At 32.3% G+C, this 23,860-nt stretch overlaps 1 protein-coding gene across 1 annotated transcript in view; it reads left to right on the top strand.

Annotated features, from left to right (window-relative positions):
- LOC134693340 (large subunit GTPase 1 homolog) overlaps positions 1-14,055 on the top strand; it is a 37,603-nt gene extending 23,548 nt beyond the window's left edge. The window contains exons 12-15 of the mRNA XM_063554095.1: positions 8,282-8,361; positions 8,709-8,819; positions 12,497-12,544; positions 13,797-14,055. Of these exons, the coding sequence (XP_063410165.1) occupies positions 8,282-8,361; positions 8,709-8,819; positions 12,497-12,544; positions 13,797-14,012 (455 nt within the window). The 3' untranslated portion in view covers positions 14,013-14,055. The remainder of the gene's footprint in view (positions 1-8,281; positions 8,362-8,708; positions 8,820-12,496; positions 12,545-13,796) is intronic.
- The last annotated feature ends 9,805 nt before the right edge of the window (positions 14,056-23,860 follow it).

Genomic DNA, 23,860 nt, shown 5'->3' with positions numbered 1-23,860 from the left:
AACTTTGTCTCATCCAAACTTTATAAAACTCATATAGAACCACAACTTTGTCTCATCCAAACTTTATAAAACTCATATAGAACCACAACTTTGTCTCATCCAAACTTTATAAAACTCATTTAGAACCACAACTTTGTCTCTTCCAAACTTTATAAAACTCATATAGAACCACAACTTTGTCTCATCCAAACTTTATAAAACTCATATAGAACCACAACTTTGTCTCATCCAAACTTTATAAAACTCATATAGAACCACAACTTTGTCTCATCCAAACTTTATAAAACTCATATAGAACCACAACTTTGTCTCATCCAAACTTTATAAAACTCATATAGAACCACAACTTTGTCTCATCCAAACTTTATAAAACTCATATAGAACCACAACTTTGTCTCATCCAAACTGTATAAAACTCATATAGAACCACAACTTTGTCTCATCCAAACTTTATAAAACTCATATAGAACCACAACTTTGTCTCATCCAAACTTTATAAAACTCATATAGAACCACAACTTTGTCTCATCCAAACTTTATAAAACTCATATAGAACCACAACTTTGTCTCATCCAAACTTTATAAAACTCATATAGAACCACAACTTTGTCTCATCCAAACTTTATAAAACTCATATAGAACCACAACTTTGTCTCATCCAAACTTTATGAAACTCATATAGAACCACAACTTTATCTTATCCAAACTTTATATAATTTCAGTCGGTTGATTTTATGAATTAGAATGAAATTATTTTCTTCTGAATTGTCTGCCCATATAGGTGGCGTTTAGGTTAAGTGGTTTGTGTGATTTGGCGGTTAAATCATTCGGCACGACAGGGTCTACTCGATAGGTCACGTTAATTTTTCTAGCTGTGTTAGTCGATTAGTACGTTCGAATTTAGTCTTGGATTATGAAGGTGAACCCGATATTTCATTGAGAACTGTTTTAACTGCTTTAAATCAACAAAGTAGAGGTACTGAGTCGGCAAATATTGGTGGTAGAGAGAAATTTGGTGGACTTGGATAAGTTACAGTGTGCTAATCAGTTGATGGAGTACCACTGCCAGGTGAAGAGAAAAGAAAAAGGGAACATACTACTCTTGTGGGTCCTACACACACTTCAGGTCCAGCAGTCCGTATGTGAATAGTAGGAAATCACCCACCAAACCTGGCCTCAGTGAAATTTTGAAAGATGAGTATTTAAATTATCTATAAATTTTAGCTATAATAGATAATTGTATTGGTTATAATTTGACCAATGATTTTATTGAATATCAAGTAGGTCAATCTGATATTATTGTTAAGGATAGACTTAGCAGAAACATTCAATTTTAAATGGATATTGATACGCCTATATTTATTATAGATACTATAAGAGATGGTTGTATATTACCTTTCTATTCAAATACAATATCGATTATTGTTTGTCAAATAATTTATTATTTTTAAGATACCTCTTTTGTTAAATCAGCGATTACAAATTTATAAGCTATGATTTAATTGTAGAGATGTCAAATATTCACTTTGTTGTGAATCTGTTAACTGTTTCTGTTCAGTTAAACAACACGTTAAAAATCAGATTTGAGACAGAATATGACAGGTATTTGCGGAAGACAAGTGTAAACTTTGAAGATATGCGTATTGCAAAACATTACATTTATACCAATTCATATACGTTTAAGTATGTTATACATTAGTCTATATGTTTCCACCTCATGCTAAATATCTATGATTTGTATGGGACTTTAACGGTGTTTCTGCTTGTTATAGTTTTACTAGAATATCTCATTAAAATGGAGAGAAGAAAATAAGCAGATTATTATGTACTTAGACGATGCATTCGGTACACATGACGATGAGGAATTATGTAATACAAGTAGCGGTTTTATACCCAAGGCTGAGACGTCTGTGGACTACTATTAAAACCTTATAATTTCAGGGGCTAAGTTAAAGGAGTTTTTACTATTCCTGACAATTGTATACACAATATAATGAATATCATTTCATACATTGATTTGTGTTTAGCTAAAACGGAAAGTATTTGTTAGGGAGATATAGCTTCTTTGGTAGCCAGGACAGCTTAATATATCTATTTCTCAAGTTATAGGCAATATTGTATATTTATTGACAAGACATTTGTCTAATGATATAAATAGTGTTCATTCATACCGGAGCAGTAATATACATTTATCTGTAGACAGTATTGGTCTTATAAATAAAAAGATTTAAGGTTTTAAATGCACATGAAGCCAATATTAAACCTTTTAAATCTGAAGTTCTTGGCAGACTATAGCGTACAGTGAAAACCCATGTAATATTGTTCACGATATGTGGTTTATAGAATGTGAGGTTTCTACAAGTTCCAAATGGAAGGAGTTCACAGTAGTGAAAAATGTATTTTTGTCGTTGATAAACTTTTTAGCTTGCAACAATATAAGATTACTAGTAACCACATTTAAAAATGTTGTTAGTGAAAGGAGCACGACATCAGTATTGCAAAAGTTGATTTTAGACATTTTAGCACATATATATTGCACAATGTTTATATTGACATGGTAGTGAGTCTACGTACTGAGGATAAGAGAGCAGATTATCTTAGTCGGATTGTTGATTAACATGATTGGCTACAGGCTAATTCTGAATTTGTATTTCAGATAGTTGATGATTGGCCACAGGCTAATTCTGAATTTGTATTTCATATAGTTGAATCCCTTAGGGGACCTCATGAGGTTGACTAGTTTACCGCTGGTTACAATTTTTAAATTGATAGTTTTTATTCCAGATTTTGGAATGTGAATTCGTCAGGTATTGACGCTTTCACGGTTGATTGGCGAGGGATTAACGGGTTGTTCGTTTCACCTATTTCTTTGTTCCCACAAGAATTAATGTATTTTCGACAGTGAAAATTAAACTTTTACTCTATACTGGCTCTCTGCTGGTTTTTTGGCTAAAGCTTTTTCTATATGGTGATGGTTTTTCTATATGGTGATGGTTTCTTTTCTGAAGTGACAAAATTTATGGATCTTTCTACTTACAGACATGCTTATATAGCTGGTAGAGTAAAAAGACCATATTTGGCAATGTTGATTTAACATTTGCATATTTAATAGCATTAATGATGGATTTTTTATCCAGTCATATATCACTTTGATGTGAGCATGTATTATAGATCACTTTGATGTGAGCATGTATACTATCACTTTGATGTGAGCATGCATATGATAGATCTCTCTTGATCTCTTGCATGTATATGATAGATCTCTCTTGATCTCTAGGTATAGATTACTAGCTTTACTAGATTTGAATCTCAGTTTTTGATTTGAGATTTCATATGAATTTTGTGGATAATTAGATGCATAATACTTAGCTGAAAGTTATAATTTTAGATTGCTTTTATTAGTTATGTTTTATTTTTTAATTACAAATATATTTTTGCAGGCACTCACCGGAAGAATTGCAGAATTAACCTGCTTCACTAGTTAGCAAAGTGAATTTTCTCTCAGAACTAATGTAGGAATCTTAGCAGTTTCGACTATGAAGGATATTATCTGAGTATTTTACGCTGGATCAAACAGAATTGAAAATGGTTATACTGTACCAGCAAAAGCTTTTTACGTTGGTTTATATTTAGCTGTATTGACACATTCGAGAAATACTGTTAGTCCAGTTGAACAACCGTTTTACTCTTTACAGTGGATACATTCTCTTATTGGATCATCATGTTTACCGACGAATTCGTCTTTAGTAATTAACCTACTAGAAGATGTGAGGCGTAGCTTGCCTACTCCTACGAATATAAAGGAGCCTGTTTCGTTAGAATTACTGCATGTAATGTGGGTTGTTATGTTTTCTTTTGGTGACTTGTATAATCAGCGTATTTGATATTTGTACGTGTTTCTTTTGCGAGTTGAGTTGCTATCTATTCGACGAAGTGATTATTTTAAGTTACTTTAGATCATATGTCTATTGTCATTTAACGTTTCAAAACAAGCGTATACAGATTGAGAGAAGGTATCATTCGTATAAGTGTCAGTGAAACATTTGATTTATTTCTGCATTGGGCTGATTTTTCTAGCTATTTTGATGGGGTTACTTATTTATTTATTTTATTCTACTTTTTGTTTGGATTTTTTCCAAATGTTTAGATGTTGATGTTTTACGTAAAAGAATACGCCAGTGTCATACTATAGGATGCGCGAGCTCTTTATTGAAGTTTTCTGTCGTATGTTCTTGATATTAAGTGTTATGGGTTTCACAGTTTTAGGTCTGAAGGTGCTAGTGCTTGTGCTAATTTAGGTTTTAAGTTTATAGAGACACGGTAGATGGTGTTCCGAAACGGTAAACGATATTATCGTGAAGGATTCTTTGGATAATTTCTAGCATTATTTTCAGATCTTAAGGTCAAGGAACAGTAAATGGGCTATGTCGCAGATTTTGCTAAAAATTTGCATACATCTTTGGCTCGTTGAACTACAACTGAAAATCGAAAAAATAATACATTTATCTCTTTTATTATCTGAAAAATTGCAGATTGATTTCTTTTAATATGGGTAAATATTTGTATAGAAAGCACATAAAATCGGCGAAAAACCTTCTAAAATTTGTCTTAAAAACGCTAAATCTCTAATTCTATTCCATAGATTTTTCTTAAAAAACTATATATTGTTGACACATACATTTCTGTTTTAATGATATAAAATAATCATAGGGTCACCGACTTCGTTTTTTGTCTAATAATCAATTTGATACCTTGTTGGTGGTGAAAAACGTCAAAAACCAACGTTTTGCGGCCTGCAACGCGATAACGTTACGGTTATTTCGACGTTTTGTTGGATTTTTTCACAAAGAACGCAACATTGAATGATGTATACCGTAAAAACGAAGTTGGTGACCCTATCTTTATTTTGCATCATTATAACGGAAATTTAAATATCAACAACATATAGTTTTTTAAGAAAAATCTATGGAGTAGAATTAGAGATTTGGCGATTTTAAGACAAATTTAAGAAGGGTTTTCGCCGATTTTATGTGCTTTCTATACAAATGTTCACCCCTTTTGTAAGAATTCAAACAGTAATATTTCAAATGATAATTGAGATAAATACATTTTTTTTCGATTTTCAGTTGAAGTTCATCGAACCAGAGATGTATGCCAAATTTTACAGAAATCTGTGACATAGCCCATTTACTGTAACTTGACCTTAATTACATAATATAGATCACCTTTTTTAAATTTTCCCGTTCTTTGTGTTTTCGGCCCTCGGCTCTGTCGTGTGGTATTGCACTTTACTATTTTTTGTTATTTATTAGTATGATTATTATCAGTGGTTTTGGTATATGGGTGTTAACGGAAGAAGAAATATAATTTCAGTCGGTTGATTTTATGAATTAGAATGAAATTATTTTCTTCTGAATTGTCTGCCCATATAGGTGGCGTTTAGGTTAAGTGGTTTGTGTGATTTGGCGGTTAAATCATTCTGCACGACAGGGTCTACTCGATAGGTCACGTTAATTTTTACATCCATGCTATTTGATATTAGTTTGTATCATGCATTAAGAGATCGATTGTTTACAAATGTTTGTGTGTATTGAAATACTAATACATATATATATATATATATATCTAGCGGTAAGGCTAGAGTGCAGGCGTTTTGGTGTCACGATATCTCAGTAGCATAGGTTCGTATCCCGGCGAGGGAAGAACAAGAATTTGCGGAAGCAAATTTACAGATCTAATTTGGTTGATGTTTAGACGAGTTGTATATATATCTATATAAATGATGACTTTTCGTACTGATTCGAAATTTGTATACAATAAATATAATTTAATGGTTGTTATTAAACCAGCCCTCGGCTCTGTCGTGTGGTATTGCGGCCCTCGGCTCTGTCGTGTGGTATTGCACTTTACTATTTTTTGTTATTTATTAGTATGATTATTATCAGTGGTTTTGGTATATGGGTGTTAACGGAAGAAGAAATGAAACTCATATAGAACCACAACTTTGTCTCATCCAAACTTTATAAAACTCATATAGAACCACAACTTTGTCTCATCCAAACTTTATAAAACTCATATAGAACCACAACTTTGTCTTATCCAAACTTTATAAAACTCATATAGAACCACAACTTTGTCTCATCCAAACTTTATAAAACTCATATAGAACCACAACTTTGTCTCATCCAAACTTTACAAAACTCATATAGAACCACAACTTTGTTTCATCCAAACTTTATGAAACTTATATAGAACCACAACTTTGTCTCATCCAAACTTTATAAAACTCATATAGAACCACAACTTTGTCTCATCCAAACTGTATAAAACTCATATAGACCACAACTTTGTCTCATCCAAACTTTATGAAATTTATATAGAACCACAACTTTGTCTCATCCAAACTTTATGAAACTCATATAGAACCACAACTTTGTCTCATCCAAACTTTATGAAACTCATATAGAACCACAATTTTGTCTCATCCAAACTTTATGAAACTCATATAGAACCACAACTTTGTCTCATCCAAACTTTATGAAACTCATATAGAACCACAACTTTGTCTCATCCAAACTTTATGAAACTCATATAGAACCACAACTTTGTTTCATCCAAACCTTTATAAAACTCATATAGAACCACAACTTTGTCTCATCCAAACTTTATGAAACTCATATAGAACCACAACTTTGTTTCTTCCAAACCTTTATAAAACTCATATAGACCACAACTTTGTCTCATCCAAACTTTATAAAACTCATATAGAACCACAACTTTGTCTCATCCAAACTTTATGAAACTCATATAGAACCACAACTTTGTCTCATCCAAACTTTATGAAACTCATATAGAACCACAACTTTGTCTCATCCAAACTTTATGAAAGGTATATAGAACCTCAACTTTGTCTCATCCAAACTTTATGAAACTGGTAACACCCACAACATGCATACAAAGTTTGAATTTGGGCAATTAGTAATCAAGTGTTAAAGTGTTATTTGCCTGTTCAAATTGGAAAGTTGCAAAGAATGAGTTGCAGCATTTGTGTCCCAAGGTACATTTGTTTATTTTACTTTTGAGTTAAGAAAATCTTATAGAATAAATTACTGGGTAAAAAGGAGTAGGTCCTAAGGGAAGATTTTGGCCTCAAATTTCAAGTTCATCTGAAGAAAGATATTAGACACTTTTTAGACACTTAAGTGTCTAAATCAGTTGATTTAATAAGTTTATGTGAAAGATTTTAACTGATTTACTCCTTATAAATGCTCCAATTCGAGCTACAGCATAAAAAATCTATCAAATATGCCCAAAAATGTCACTTTTCAGATGTTTTTTGTCAAAAATGAAAGTGACTGGATCCGTGCTCATCCTCAACCTTTATATATATGTTATTATTATAAAATACAACTTACATTTCAATAATAAGAATGAACGCAAATGTGGCCACTTTCATTTAAGACGGAAACCGTCTAAAATTTAACTCAAATGCTTACATTTTGAAGATTTCAGTAATTAAGCATGACTTTATGATGCTAGTACCTGATTTATGTGCATTGTATTGTCAAAGATAACCCATATTTATGTAGCAGAAGCATTTCACTTTCCAATGAATAACTAACAGTTTACATTTTAACAATTTTGTAAAACTGCTATATTTATGGGCCAAAAAGGGGGCTTACTGAACCTACTCCTTTAATAAACTTTCAAAAATTAATCAAACTGCTCAGAGCAAGATTATAAAAATGCAGAATTAGAGAAATATGTATTGATAAAATATGAAGAGGCTGAAGTTACCAAGTGAGAATAAAAAGTTGAAATGAGACATGAAAAAAGCAAAAATCAGCCAAATTGTAAACAGCAGTTTTCAAAACATTACAAAACAGCTATAGAACGAGCATCATGAACCCCACCAAAGAATTGGTGATGATCTTGGGTGCAACTATGTTATTGCAATTTTTCTAACAAAACTTTTTTGAATTGGTTGCTAAAATATCATACAGTAGAGGGAAGTCAAGCAAGAAAACGTAAAACTTAAGCATTGTATTTAATTCCTTGATGTAAATTCAATTTATTGTTCTTTGAATTATCGATTTCTGATTGGTCTAGACGAGAGGGTAACATTAAAAAAAATATCACCCGCTCAGCCATGTGATAGAGTAAATTTACACCCTCTTCTTAGCCAATCAAAATATGGCTTTTTAACGTGAAGTATAATAATAGTAAATGTTGACAAATTTTCTTGTTCATGTAAATTCAAATTAATGTTATGTAATTTCAGCAATGAGAGGCTTTATGACATCAAATGGATTACCTGACTGTCCAAGAACATCAAGATATATACTGAAAGATTATGTCAATGTAAGCATAAACTAAAACCTATTGATTTCACTGGGATTGATGCTTGCTAGTTTGAAATATTTTAAGGTTTATTTTCATATATTTCTTTTATCTTGATAGCAAAAGTAGCAATAAAAAGTCCTTCTCAAATATTTTCAACTTTTTAGAAGATAAAGTGAGAAGAAAAATGACAAGGTAAAATACTTAAATTTCTGTATGTACACATGAGTAAAAGTTATCGTATATTTTTAATCTCATTTCAAAAATTCCAACAGGGAACATTAATTAAAAGGGCAGAAACGTCTTGAAAAAGTGTTTTTTTAGTACAATAATATTTTCAATACAAATAGAAATTGTTTTATTTGCAGGGTAAATTGTTGTATTGTAAGAATCCTCCAGGAACTGATCCTGAAGTGTTTCAATGTGCCTGTACAGTTATCCCAGAGGACAAGAAGAAAACAGTATCAGCTATGATATTAGTAAGATATTTACATTCATATTTTAAAGTATATTGCTTCATCTACATCCATGCATTTTTTGATTGAGTTAAGTCTGCCAATTGATATTTTGTGGTATGCTTTTCTATGTTGTGATGTTATGCTATTGTTTCAGAAAAAGGGAGAAGGTTTGGATCCATTTAAACGTTTAATCCCGCTGCAAATGTTTGCACCTGTCCTAAGTCAGGAATCTGATGTACAGTAGTTGTCCTTTGTTTATGTAATATATACATGTTTCTCGTTTCTCGTTTTGTTTATATAGATTAGACCGTTGGTTTTCCCGTTTGAATGGTTTTACACTAGTAATTTTGGGGCCCTTTATAGCTTGTTGTTCGGTGTGAGCCAAGGCTCCGTGTTGAAGGCCGTACATTGACCTATAAAGGTCTACTTTTATAAATTGTTATGGATGGAGAGTTGTCTCATTGGCACTCACACCACATCTTCCTATATCTATATCAGTTACATGTAGTTTATAAGCCTTCTTCAATCATGCTCCAGTGACTCACAAAATCTAATATAAGTGCTCATAAAATTGAGAATAAAAATGACTCATGAATGGCAATTGATATGGTGATGCTGTTTTAAATCCATCCTTTCAGTTTTAAGGAGAATATGAGGCTTTGCAGGAACTCTTTATAGACACATTTATACTTTTGTCAGCCATTTCCTTAAAACTATACTGGTTCCTGCAAAATATAGCATTACAACATAAACATTTGACATGATTTAAAATTAATGGTTGCAGCAGATTTGGAGACAGATTTGGGGTCTTTCAGTAACAATTCAGATAAAAACCCAAATGCCAAATGGTTGAATAAATCTATTGTTTCAGAAGATTATAAGACATTCTAACATTCTAAGATTTTACCACAGGTTGTCCCTTTCTGCCGATATTTTACCCCTCGCTATCACTCAGGGTAAAATATTTGTCATAAAGGGACAACCCGTGGTAAAATCACGATATATTCAAGCCCCCATGAAAAATTTCTTAATTATTATAAACTATCAGTTGGTGAAAAAGTTTGAATTATTTTTATACGACTGCAGATTTTGAAAAAAATTTCGTCGTACTGTGAAAGTACTTTAATTCGTGGGTATCAATTTTCGTGGTTTGAGCAACATTTACATGTTCGTGGGTTTTTAAATTCGTGGATTTTAGTTTTCTTAAAAAAAATAATTGAAAAATTAAAGCCTTTAGACACGAATGTTACAAATAGTCTGGATTGAAGGAAATTGCAAAGTAATCATTGAACCGTGTAAATCATAGTGACAACACTAATTAACCCAAGATAAAGTGATCAATAGATTAGAGACCATGCAAGGTGTTAATTTGGCCATAAACATGTCACCTAAAGAAAACAGCAAAATAAACAAATGCTATAAACGTATCTTAACTTGTCAAATAATTTTTATCATAATCAAGCCCAGCATGAAATTATTATTTCCCACGTGTACGAAAACTATGAGGATATAAAATGAACACTTTATCATACTAGCATATCAATACCGGAAATCTGACTTTCATCATCAAAAATTTTTTTTATGAAAATTAAAAGATCAAGTTGTACAGTTTAGGTTATTAAAGATTAAATGAGTATAATCTTGCATGCAGGTGTAGTTATGTGACTGCTATTACCGGTAAAGTATTTTCGATTTAGCTTTATTCAAAACATTCTTCAGATCGTATCAGTAGTCAAACCTTTGAGTCAAATTAACCTATATGGGAATCTTTCTTGACTTGGTTTGGACAATGGTTGTTTTATTTCGTTGGACACTTAAATTCGTGGATAGAGTCATCCACGAAAACCACGAAAATTGGTACCCCACGAATAAAAGTACTTTCACAGTATATTGCTATCACGTTGGCGTCGTCGTCTGCGTCGTCGTCTGCGTCGTCATCGTCGTCGTCTGAATACTTTTAGTTTTCGCCCTCTAACTTAAGTAAAAGTGAATAGAAATCTATGAAATTTTAACACAAGGTTTATGACCATAAAAGGAAGGTTGTTATTGATTTTGGGAGTTTTGGTCCCAACATTTTAGGAATAAGGGGCCAAAAAGGGCCCAAATAAGCATTTTCTTGGTTTTAGCACTATAACTTTAGTTTAAGTTAATAGAAATCTATGAAATTTTGACACAAGGTTTATGACCACAAAAGAAAGGTTGGGATTGATTTTGGGAGTTTTGGTTTCAACAGTTTAGGAATAAGGGGCCAAAAAAGGGCCCAAATAAGCATTATTCTTGGTTTTTGCACAATAACTTTAGGTTAAGTAAATAGAAATCAATGAAATTTAAACATAAACATAAAATAATAAAAGGAAGGTTGGTATTGATTTTGGGAGTTTTGGTCCCGACAGTTTAGGAAAAAGGGGCCCAAAGGGTCCAAAATTAAACTTTGTTTGATTTCATCAAAATTGAATAATTGGGGTTCTTTGATATGCCGAATCTAACTGTGTATGTAGATACTTAACTTTTGGTCATGTTTTCAAATTGGTCTACATTAAGGTCCAAAGGGTCCAAAATTAAACTTAGTTTGATTTTGACAAAAAATGAATAGGTTGGGTTCTTTGATATGTTGAATCTAAAAATGTACTTAGATTCTTGATTATTGGCCCAGTTTTCAAGTTGGTCCAAATCTGGGTCCAAAATTAAACTTTATTTGATTTCATAAAAAATTGAATAAATGGGGTTCTTTGATATGCCAAATCTAACTGTGTATGTAGATTCTTCATTTTTGGTCCCGTTTTCAAATTGGCCTACATTAAGGTCCAAAGGGTCCAAAATTAAACTAAGTTTGATTTTAACAAAAATTAAATTCTTGGGCCTCTTTGATATGCTGAATCCAAACATGTACTTAGATTTTTGATTATGGGCCCAGTTTTCAAGTTGGTCCAAATCAGGATCTCAAATTATTATATTAAGTTTTGTGCAATAGCAAGTCTTTTCAATTGCACAGTATTGTGCAATGGCAAGAAATATCTAATTTCACAATATTGTGAAATAGCTATTTTTTTTTTAATTAGAGTTATCTTTCTTTGTCCAGAATAGTAAGCAAGAAATATCTTATTGCAAGAATTTTTTTTAATTGGAGTTATCTTTCTTTGTCCAGAATCAACTTAAATCTTTGTGATATACAATATACAATGTATATTCACTTTTTACTACCAACTGATAAATTTAAATAATCTTTACCATTCAGTGATAACAAGCAGTTTTTTTTACATCTTAATATTTTATGATGTATTTAAATGAGTAGTTATTGTTGCAAACTCCATTAGAATATTTTAATTGAGATTAGTTTTGGAATAAGGGAATGGGGGATGTGATTAAAAAATTGGGTTAAATTTTTCTCATTTGAAATTTCATAAATAAAAAGAAAATTTCTTCAAACATTTTTTTGAGAGGATTAATATTCAACAGCATAGTGAATTGCTCTAAGAGAAAACAAAAATTTTAAGTTCATTAGAACACATTCATTCTGTGTCAGAAACCTATGCTGTGTCAACTATTAAATCACAATCCAAATTTAGAGCTGAATCCAGCTTGAATGTTGTGTCCATACTTGCCCCAACCGTTCAGGGTTCAACCTCTGCGGTCGTATAAAGCTACGCCCTGCAGAGCATCTGGTTATATATATTTTCCATGATTTTTCTAATTTTTAGGCTTCAGCTCCAAAGCAGTCAAGACTAGATAGAGAATTTTTCAAAAAGGTATGTGAACACTTAGTGTTTCCCTTGAACATGATTTTATTTGTACATATATTATAACTCAAAGAATACATAGCTGTGGGTGTTATAAACAATCAACTTTTGAAAAGAACAAAAAAAGAAAAATGTGCAGATGAAGATAGTATTTTATATGACCAAAGTTACCAAAACTGGTATCTATTTACTGTGGATTCATTTATATTCATGGGTATGCATTTCTGTGGATGGCAGATAACTTGCCTTTTCGTGGATAGGTGATTTTGTGGCTTAGCCAAAGGTTGCATACAACCTGACAGAAAAACTTTAATTCATTGAACATTTAAATATATTGTTCACCTGTACCCACGAAAATAAGGAAAACTGGTATCCAAGAAATAACAAAACTGAAAAAACGTAAATACATTTACTCCATATTGGTATTATTTTAGTAGGTTTCTCTATATGAATTGGATTTTGAATAAAAAAGCATATTCACCTGTGAAAGTGTTTTTTACTGCGCTAAATGTCACACGCTTTTACATGCAATGTTATATGGTAAAATGTTTAATGTAAAATTTGATTTGGTATATTTTTGTCATTAAATAGATTTTCTTCTCTCGGAAATTTTTGGCTTTTGTTTCGGTAAATATGGGGCTTAATTGACTTTTGAAAAACTGATATTCACTGAGGCCAATGGCCAAAGTTGATATCATTTTTTCAAAGTCAATAAAACTGCATATTTACCTCATCAATGGACAGTAATTGTATATTATTAAATGCATCTTTGATTTTAAAAAGTTTTAAGAATATTATTAAGTCAATACTCCTAAGGGATATAATGTTCTCAATTACTAGTAGCTTAAGTCCAATTTTTTTCTTTCATATTTTGAATAATGGATTGTGTCTGTCTGTCTATCTATCAGTCTGTCAAATTAATTAATACACTTTTTTCTCAATGCTTGAAGATATTGATTTGATTATTGGTATATAGTTTTATTATCTAAAGTTACAATTGATATTGAATTTTGTTCTGGTCTGATGATTTTGTGCAGGGTTATGGTCCTTGCACTTGAAAATTCACTCAGTTTTCTACCCTTTTTTTTCCTCATAACTGAAGATATTATCTTGATATTTGATGTAGTTTACACCATGACAATTTATAGATCAAGTGAGAATTTTGTCCCAAAACAATTATTTTTTTAACTGGCAGGGGACTATTGCCATTCAATACTCACAGAATACTTGTCATTGCAATGGTTTTTTTTGTAAATTTCAGAGTCAGCATAAAGCCCATTCAATGGGAGTGACAGGAGTTTCAAACTTTGCCCGAGTCCAGGGTGTTACACAGATCAGTTCAGACTCAAATATTGCTACACCTAGTAGTAGTAGTAGCAGTGTACAAACTTTGAATGAAAAACCATGGAAAAAACACAACAACACCAAGAAAAGAGAAAAGTTACGCAGAGTTTACAAGGATCATGATGATGATTAAAATGATTTCTGTGATTACATAAATAAATTTTATGGAAAATACATTTTTTATTTTATTGATGTAATACATAATTGATATAATTAAGTAATCTGATGGCCAGATTATAAATAAAAAAGAACTTAAACAGAACAGAAAATTGTATTTGAAATTGAGAAGTTAGAAAAATTCTTTGGAAGCATTTAACTTTTCTTAATGTCTCTGAAAACAGTAAAATTGAGAATCGAGAACACAACCAAAGAGCAGAAAACAGCCACATGCCACCAATGGGAATTCTCCTGGCTTCTAAACAAAATTGAGCAGTAGTTCAGTGAAAACGGATGTCACACTAAACTCCAAAACATATAATTGTATTAAAATTAATAAATATACTAGACAAACAAAGGTCATAGTCTCCTGACTTTAGACAGGATGCAACACACAGCTGTGTTAACCTGTTTTGTGAGATTTCAAGCTTCCCCTATACCTCTTAAGCCAATGTAGAATAAATAAATACACACAGTAAAACTCAGTTTAAAAGAATTCTGAGAACCATGTCAGAATAGGTAACAAAAGAAACTAAGTAAAATGACAATGAAACACAAACGACTTCTAGTAGTTACTGACATGCCAGCTCCAGTCCTCATTAGAAGTATGAAAATGTCCAACTGGCAGGTGTCATCTGACCTTGACCTCATTTTAATGGTTCAGTGGTTATAGTTTAGGGCATTTCCAACTGTGAGATTATTTTCCCCATAAGATATTTTGTTCTTCAATTGACATAGAATCAAATTTTACCAAATAAATATTTTACGTTGATTTCGTCTTTGCAAAAATGCGGCTGAAAATTGGACATTTTTGCAATTTGGGAGAATACAAACGTTTTTATCAAAAAACATAAATGTTATCTTTTGATCAACATAGACTTATGTAATGGGGCTCAAACTGAACAAAACAATTCAAATTAAAAATTGTCAGAGTAGACATTAATTTAATTAATTTCATATAAGACTTTTCAAGATGTTTTGTTTCATCATAAAAATCGGTTGCCAACCTTATTTGTATCAAAAATATGCAAATAAAATCCCAAAGTTTGATAAATGATTACTTTGTGTCTAAATTTACAAACAGCTTTGCTGACTGTGTTCAGTTATCATCTCAAACATTCCTTTCTTTGTAATCTTTTCCTGTGTATAGTGTTTGCTTCAGTGTAATCACAGACTGAAATTGTTTGTTGATTATAGTGTTTGCTCCAGTGTAATCACAGACTGAAATTGTTTGTTCAGTATAGTGTTTGCCTCAGTGTAATCGCAGACTGAAATTGTTTGTTGATTATAGTGTTTGCTTCAGTGTAATCACAGACTGAAATTGTTTGTTGATTATAGTGTTTGCTTCAGTGTAATCACAGACTGAAATTGTTTGTTCAGTATAGTGTTTGCTTCAGTGTAATCACAGACTGATATTGTTTGTTGATTATAGTGTTTGCTTCAGTGTAATCACAGACTGAAATTGTTTGTTCAGTATAGTGTTTGCTTCAGTGTAATCGCAGACTGAAATTGTTTGTTGATTATAGTGTTTGCTTCAGTGTAATCACAGACTGAAATTGTTTGTTGAGTAAAGTGTTTGCTTCAGTGTAATCACAGACTGAAATTGTTTGTTGAGTATAGTGTTTGCTTCAGTGTATCACAGACTGAAATTGTTTGTAGAGTATAGAGTTTGCTTCAGTGTAATCACAGACTGAAATTGTTTGTTGATTATAGTGTTTGCTTCAGTGTAATCACAGACTGAAATTGTTTGTTGATTATAGTGTTTGCTTCAGTGTATCACAGACTGAAATTGTTTGTTTAGTATAGTGTTTGCTTCAGTGTAATCGCAGACTGAAATTGTTTGTTGAGTAAAGTGTTTGCTTCAGTGTAATCACAGACTGAAATTGTTTGTTGAGTAAAGTGTTTGCCTCATTGTAATCACAGACTGAAATTGTTTGTTTAGTATAGTGTTTGCTTCAGTGTAATCGCAGACTGAACATGTTTGTTGAGTATAGAGTTTGCTTCAGTGTAATCACAGACTGAAATTGTTTGTTGAGAGTATAGTGTTTGCCTCAGTGTAATTGTAGACTGAAATTGTCTGTTTAGTATACTGTTTGCCTCAGTGTAATCACAGACTGAAATTGTTTGTTGAGTATAGTGTTTGCTTCAGTGTAATCAAAGTTTGAACTTGTTTGTTGAGTAAAGTGTTTGCTTCAGTGTAATCACAGACTGAAATTGTTTGTTGAGTAAAGTGTTTGCCTCAGTGTAATCACAGACTGAAATTGTTTGTTTAGTATAGTGTTTGCTTCAGTGTAATCGCAGACTGAACATGTTTGTTGAGTATAGTGTTTGCTTCAGTGTAATCACAGACTGAAATTGTTTGTTGAGTATAGTGTTTGCTTCAGTATAATCACAGACTGAAATTGTTTGTTGAGTATAGTGTTTGCGTCAGTGTAATCGCAGACTGAAATTGTTTGTTGAGTATAGTGTTTGCTTCAGTGTAATCGCAGACTGAAATTGTTTGTTGAGTATAGTGTTTGCTTCAGTGTAAACACAGACTGATATTTTTTGTTGAGTATAGTGTTTGCTTCAGTGTAATCACAGACTGAAATTGTTTGTTGATTATAGTGTTTGCTTCAGTGTAATCACAGACTGAAATTGTTTGTTGAGTAAAGTGTTTGCTTCAGTGTAATCATAGACTGAAATTGTTTGTTAAGTATAGTGTTTGCTTCAGTGTAATCGCAGACTGAAGTTGTTTGTTGAGAGTATAGTGTTTGCTTCAGTGTAATCACAGACTGAAATTGTTTGTTGAGTATAGTGTTTGCTTCAGTGTAATCACAGACTGAAATTGTTTGTTGAGTAAAGTGTTTGCTTCAGTGTAATCACAGACTGAAATTGTTTGTTTAGTATAGTGTTTGCTTCAGTGTAATCACAGACTGAAATTGTTTGTTTAGTATAGTGTTTGCTTCAGTGTAATCACAGACTGAAATTGTTTGTTGAGTAAAGTGTTTGCTTCAGTGTAATCACAGACTGAAATTGTTTGTTTAGTATAGTGTTTGCTTCAGTGTAATCACAGACTGAAATTGTTTGTTGAGTAAAGTGTTTGCTTCAGTGTAATCACAGACTGAAATTGTTTGTTGAGAGTATAGTGTTTGCTTCAGTGTAAACACAGACTGATATTGTTTGTTGAGTAAAGTGTTTGCTTCAGTGTAATCGCAGACTGAAATTGTTTGTTCAGTATAGTGTTTGCTTCAGTGTAAACACAGACTGATATTGTTTGTTGAGTAAAGTGTTTGCTTCAGTGTAATCGCAGACTGAAATTGTTTGTTCAGTATAGTGTTTGCTTCAGTGTAATCGCAGACTGAAATTGTTTGTTGAGTAAAGTGTTTGCTTCAGTGTAATCGCAGACTGAAATTGTTTGTTGAGTATAGAGTTTGCTTCAGTGTAATCACAGACTGAAATTGTTTGTTGAGAGTATAGTGTTTGCCTCAGTGTAATTGTAGACTGAAATTGTCTGTTTAGGTTACTGTTTGCCTCAGTGTAATCACAGACTGAAATTGTTTGTTGAGTATAGTGTTTGCCTCAGTGTAATCACAGACTGAAATTGTTTGTTGAGTAAAATGTTTGCTTCAGTGTAATCACAGACTGAAATTGTTTGTTGAGTAAAGTGTTTGCCTCAGTGTAATCACAGACTGAAATTGTTTGTTTAGTATAGTGTTTGCTTCAGTGTAATCGCAGACTGAACATGTTTGTTGAGTATAGTGTTTGCTTCATTGTAATGGCAGACTGAAATTGTTTGTTGAGTATAGTGTTTGCTTCAGTGTAATCACAGACTGAAATTGTTTGTTGAGTATAGTGTTTGCTTCAGTGTAATCGCAGACTGAAATTGTTTGTTGAGTATAGTGTTTGCTTCAGTGTAATCGCAGACTGAAATTGTTTGTTGAGTATAGTGTTTGCTTCAGTGTAATCACAGACTGATATTTTTTGTTGAGTATAGTGTTTGCGTCAGTGTAATCGAAGACTGAAATTGTTTGTTGAGTATAGTGTTTGCTTCAGTGTAATCGCAGACTGAAATTGTTCGTTGAGTATAGTGTTTGCTTCAGTGTAATAGCAGACTGAAATTGTTTGTTGAGTATAATGTTTGCTTCAGTGTAATCACAGATTGAAATTCTTTGTTGAGTATAGTGTTTGCTTCAGTGTAATCACAGACTGAAATTGTTTGTTGAGTATAGTGTTTGCTTCAGTGTAATCGTAAACTGAAATTGATTGTTGATTATAGTGTTTGCTTCAGTGTAATCGCAGATTGAAACTGTTTGTTGAGTAAAGTGTTTGCTTCAGTGTAATCACAGATTGAAATTGTTTGTTGAGTATAGTGTTTGCTTCAGTGTAATCACAGACTGAATTTTTTCGTTGAGTAAAGTGTTTGCTTCAGTGTAATCACAGATTGAAATTGTTTGTTGAGTAAAGTGTTTGCTTCAGTGTAATCACAGATTGAAATTGTTTGTTGAGTATAGTGTTTGCTTCAGTGTAATCACAGACTGAAATTTTTTGTTGAGTATAGTGTTTTCTTCAGTGTTATCACAGACTGAAATTGTTTGTTGAGTATAGTGTTTGCTTCAGTGTAATCGCAGACTGAAATTGTTTGTTGAGTATAGTGTTTGCGTCAGTGTAATCGCAGACTGAAACTGTTTGTTGAGTATAGTGTTTGCTTCAGTGTAATCGCACACTTAAGTTGTTTGTTGAGTATAGTGTTTGCTCCAGTGTAATCACAGACTGTAATTTGTTTGTTGAGTATAGTGTTTGCTTCAGTGTAATCGAAGACTGAAATTGTTTGTTGAGTATAGTGTTTGCTTCAGTGTAATGGCAGACTGTAATTGTTTGTTGATTATAGTGTTTGCTTCAGTGTAATTGAAGACTGAAATTGTTTGTTGATTATAGTGTTTGCTTCAGTGTAATCGCACACTTAAGTTGTTTGTTTATTATAGTGTTTGCTTCAGTGTTATCGCAGACTGTAATTTGTTTGTTGAGTATAGTGTTTGCTTTAGTGTAATCTCAGACTGAAATTGTTTGTTGAGTATAGTGTTTGCTTCAGTGTAATCGAAGACTGAAATTGTTTGTTGAGTATAGTGTTTGCTTCAGTGTAATCACAGACTGTAATTTGTTTGTTGAGTATAGTGTTTGCTTCAGTGTAATCACAGACTGTAATTTGTTTGTTGAGTATAGTGTTTGCTTCAGTGTAATCGAAGACTGAAATTGTTTGTTGAGTATAGTGTTTGCTTCAGTGTAATTGAAGACTGAAATTGTTTGTTGAGTATAGTGTTTGCTTCAGTGTAATCACAGACTGTAATTTGTTTGTTGAGTATAGTGTTTGCTTCAGTGTAATCACAGACTGTAATTTGTTTGTTGAGTATAGTGTTTGCTTCAGTGTAATCGAAGACTGAAATTGTTTGTTGAGTATAGTGTTTGCTTCAGTGTAATGGCAGACTGTAATTGTTTGTTGATTATGGTGTTTGCTTCAGTGTAATCGTAAACTGTAATTGTTTGTTGATTATGGTGTTTGCTTCAGTGTAATCGTAAACTGAAATTGTTTGTTGAGTATAGTGTTTGCTTCAGTGTAATTGAAGACTGAAATTGTTTGTTGATTATAGTGTTTGCTTCAGTGTAATCGCACACTTAAGTTGTTTGTTTATTATAGTGTTTGCTTCAGTGTTATCGCAGACTGAATTTGTTTGTTGATTATAGTGTTTGCTTCAGTGTAATCGCACACTTAAGTTGTTTGTTGAGTATAGTGTTTGCTCCAGTGTAATCACAGACTGTAATTTGTTTGTTGAGTATAGTGTTTGCTTCAGTGTAATCGAAGACTGAAATTGTTTGTTGAGTATAGTGTTTGCTTCAGTGTAATGGCAGACTGTAATTGTTTGTTGATTATAGTGTTTGCTTCAGTGTAATTGAAGACTGAAATTGTTTGTTGATTATAGTGTTTGCTTCAGTGTAATCGCACACTTAAGTTGTTTGTTTATTATAGTGTTTGCTTCAGTGTTATCGCAGACTGAATTTGTTTGTTGAGTATAGTGTTTGCTTCAGTGTTATTACAGACTGTAATTTGTTTGTTGAGTATAGTGTTTGCTTCAGTGTAATCTCAGCTGAAATTGTTTGTTGAGAGTATAGTGTTTGCTCCAGTGTAATCACAGACTGTAATTTGTTTGTTGAGTATAGTGTTTGCTTCAGTGTAATCGAAGACTGAAATTGTTTGTTGAGTATAGTGTTTGCTTCAGTGTAATGGCAGACTGTAATTGTTTGTTGATTATAGTGTTTGCTTCAGTGTAATCGTAAACTGAAATTGTTTGTTGAGTATAGTGTTTGCTTCAGTGTAATCACAGACTGTAATTTGTTTGTTGAGTATAGTGTTTGCTTCAGTGTAATCACAGACTGTAATTTGTTTGTTGAGTATAGTGTTTGCTTCAGTGTAATCGAAGACTGAAATTGTTTGTTGAGTATAGTGTTTGCTTCAGTGTAATGGCAGACTGTAATTGTTTGTTGATTATAGTGTTTGCTTCAGTGTAATTGAAGACTGAAATTGTTTGTTGATTATAGTGTTTGCTTCAGTGTAATCGCACACTTAAGTTGTTTGTTTATTATAGTGTTTGCTTCAGTGTTATCGCAGACTGAATTTGTTTGTTGATTATAGTGTTTGCTTCAGTGTAATCGCACACTTAAGTTGTTTGAGGAGTATAGTGTTTGCTCCAGTGTAATCACAGACTGTAATTTGTTTGTTGAGTATAGTGTTTGCTTCAGTGTAATCGAAGACTGAAATTGTTTGTTGAGTATAGTGTTTGCTTCAGTGTAATGGCAGACTGTAATTGTTTGTTGATTATAGTGTTTGCTTCAGTGTAATTGAAGACTGAAATTGTTTGTTGATTATAGTGTTTGCTTCAGTGTAATCGCACACTTAAGTTGTTTGTTTATTATAGTGTTTGCTTCAGTGTTATCGCAGACTGAATTTGTTTGTTGAGTATAGTGTTTGCTTCAGTGTTATTACAGACTGTAATTTGTTTGTTGAGTATAGTGTTTGCTTCAGTGTAATCTCAGACTGAAATTGTTTGTTGAGAGTATAGTGTTTGCTCCAGTGTAATCACAGACTGTAATTTGTTTGTTGAGTATAGTGTTTGCTTCAGTGTAATGGCAGACTGTAATTGTTTGTTGATTATAGTGTTTGCTTCAGTGTAATCGTAAACTGAAATTGTTTGTTGAGTATAGTGTTTGCTTCAGTGTAATCGTAAACTGAAATTGTTTGTTGAGTATAGTGTTTGCTTCAGTGTTATCGTAAGCTGAAATTGTTTGTTTAGTATAGTGTTTGCTTCAGTGTTATTACAGACTGTAATTTGATTGTTGATTATAGTGTTTGCTTCAGTGTAATCGTAAACTGAAATTGTTTGTTTAGTATAGTGTTTGCTTCAGTGTTATCACAGACTGTAATTGTTTGTTGATTATAGTGTTTGCTTCAGTGTAATCGTAAACTGAAATTGTTTGTTGAGTATAGTGTTTGCTTCAGTGTAATGGCAGACTGTAATTGTTTGTTGATTATAGTGTTTGCTTCAGTGTAATCACAGACTGAAATTTGTTTGTTTAGTATAGTGTTTGCTTCAGTGTTATCACAGACTGTAATTTGTTTGTTTAGTATAGTGTTTGCTTCAGTGTAATCGCAGACTGTAATTGGTTTGTTGATTATAGTGTTTGCTTCAGTGTAATCACAGACTGAAATTTGTTTGTTTAGTATAGTGTTTGCTTCAGTGTTATCACAGACTGTAATTTGTTTGTTTAGTATAGTGTTTGCTTCAGTGTTATCACAGACTGTAATTGTTTGTTGATTATAGTGTTTGCTTCAGTGTTATCGTAAACTAAAATTGTTTGTTGAGTATAGTGTTTGCTTCAGTGTAATCGTAAACTGAAATTGTTTGTTGAGTATAGTGTTTGCTTCAGTGTTATTACAGACTGTAATTTGATTGTTGATTATAGTGTTTGCTTCAGTGTAATCGTAAACTGAACATGTTTGTTGATTATAGTGTTTGCTTCAGTGTAATCGTAAACTGAAATTGTTTGTTGAGTATAGTGTTTGCTTCAGTGTTATTACAGACTGTAATTTGATTGTTGATTATAGTGTTTGCTTCAGTGTAATCGTAAACTGAACATGTTTGTTGATTATAGTGTTTGCTTCAGTGTAATCACAGACTGAAATTGTTTGTTGAGAGTATAGTGTTTGCTTCAGTGTAATCACAGACTGAAATTGATTGTTGATTATAGTGTTTGCTTCAGTTTAATGGCAGACTGAAATTTTTTGTTGAGTATAGTGTTTGCTTCAGTGTAATCGTAAACTAAAATTGTTTGTTGAGTATAGTGTTTGCTTCAGTGTAATCGTAAACTGAAATTGTTTGTTGAGTATAGTGTTTGCTCCAGTGTAATCACAGACTGAAATTGTTTGTTGAGTATAGTGTTTGCTTCAGTGTAATCGTAAACTGAAATTGATTGTTGATTATAGTGTTTGCTTCAGTGTAATCGCAGACTGAAACTGTTTGTTGAGTAAAGTGTTTGCTTCAGTGCAATCACAGATTGAAATTGTTTGTTGAGTATAATGTTTGCTTCAGTGTTATCACAGACTGAAATTTTTTGTTGAGTATAGTGTTTGCTTCAGTGTAATCACAGATTGAAATTGTTTGTTGAGTAAAGTATTTGCTTCAGTGTAATCACAGACTGAAATTGTTTGTTGAGTATAGTGTTTGCTTCAGTGTAATCAAAGTTTGAACTTGTTTGTTGAGTATAGTGTTTGCTTCAGTGTAATCACAGACTGAAATTTTTTGTTGAGTATAGTGTTTGCTTCAGTGTTATCACAGACTGAAATTGTTTGTTGAGTTTAGTGTTTGCTTCAGTGTAATCACAGACTGAAATTTTTTGTTGAGTATAGTGTTTGCTTCAGTGTTATCACAGACTGAAATTGTTTGTTGAGTATAGTGTTTGCTTCAGTGTAATCGCAGACTGAAATTGTTTGTTGAGTATAGTGTTTGCGTCAGTGTAATCGCAGACTGAAACTGTTTGTTGAGTATAGTGTTTGCTCCAGTGTAATCACAGACTGTAATTTGTTTGTTGAGTATAGTGTTTGCTTCAGTGTAATCGAAGACTGAAATTGTTTGTTGAGTAAAGTGTTTGCTTCAGTGTAATCGAAGACTGAATTTGTTTGTTGAGTATAGTGTTTGCTTCAGTGTTATCGCAGACTGTAATTGTTTGTTGAGTATAGTGTTTGCTTCAGTGTAATCACAGACTGAAATTGTTTGTTGAGAGTATAGTGTTTGCTTCAGTGTTATCGCAGACTGTGATTTGTTTGTTGATTATAGTGTTTGCTTCAGTGTAATCGAAGACTGAAATTGTTTGTTGATTATAGTGTTTGCTTCAGTGTAATCACAGACTGAAATTGTTTGTTGAGTATAGTGTTTGCTTCAGTGTAATCACAGACTGTAATTGTTTGTTGAGAGTATAGTGTTTGCTTCAGTGTAATCACAGACTGAAATTGTTTGTTGAGAGTATAGTGTTTGCTTCAGTGTAATCACAGATTGAAACTGTTTGTTGAGTATAGTGTTTGCTTCAGTGTAATCACAGACTGTAATTGTTTGTTGAGAGTATAGTGTTTGCTTCAGTGTAATCACAGACTGAAATTGTTTGTTGAGAGTATAGTGTTTGCTTCAGTGTAATCACAGATTGAAACTGTTTGTTGAGTTTAGTGTTTGCTTCAGTGTAATCACAGACTGAAATTTTTTGTTGAGTATAGTGTTTGCTTCAGTGTTATCACAGACTGAA

This window comes from Mytilus trossulus, chromosome 12, assembly GCF_036588685.1.
Source record: "Mytilus trossulus isolate FHL-02 chromosome 12, PNRI_Mtr1.1.1.hap1, whole genome shotgun sequence".
NCBI lineage: Eukaryota > Metazoa > Mollusca > Bivalvia > Mytilida > Mytilidae > Mytilus > Mytilus trossulus.
This window is presented reverse-complemented; position numbering and strand designations above follow the sequence as displayed.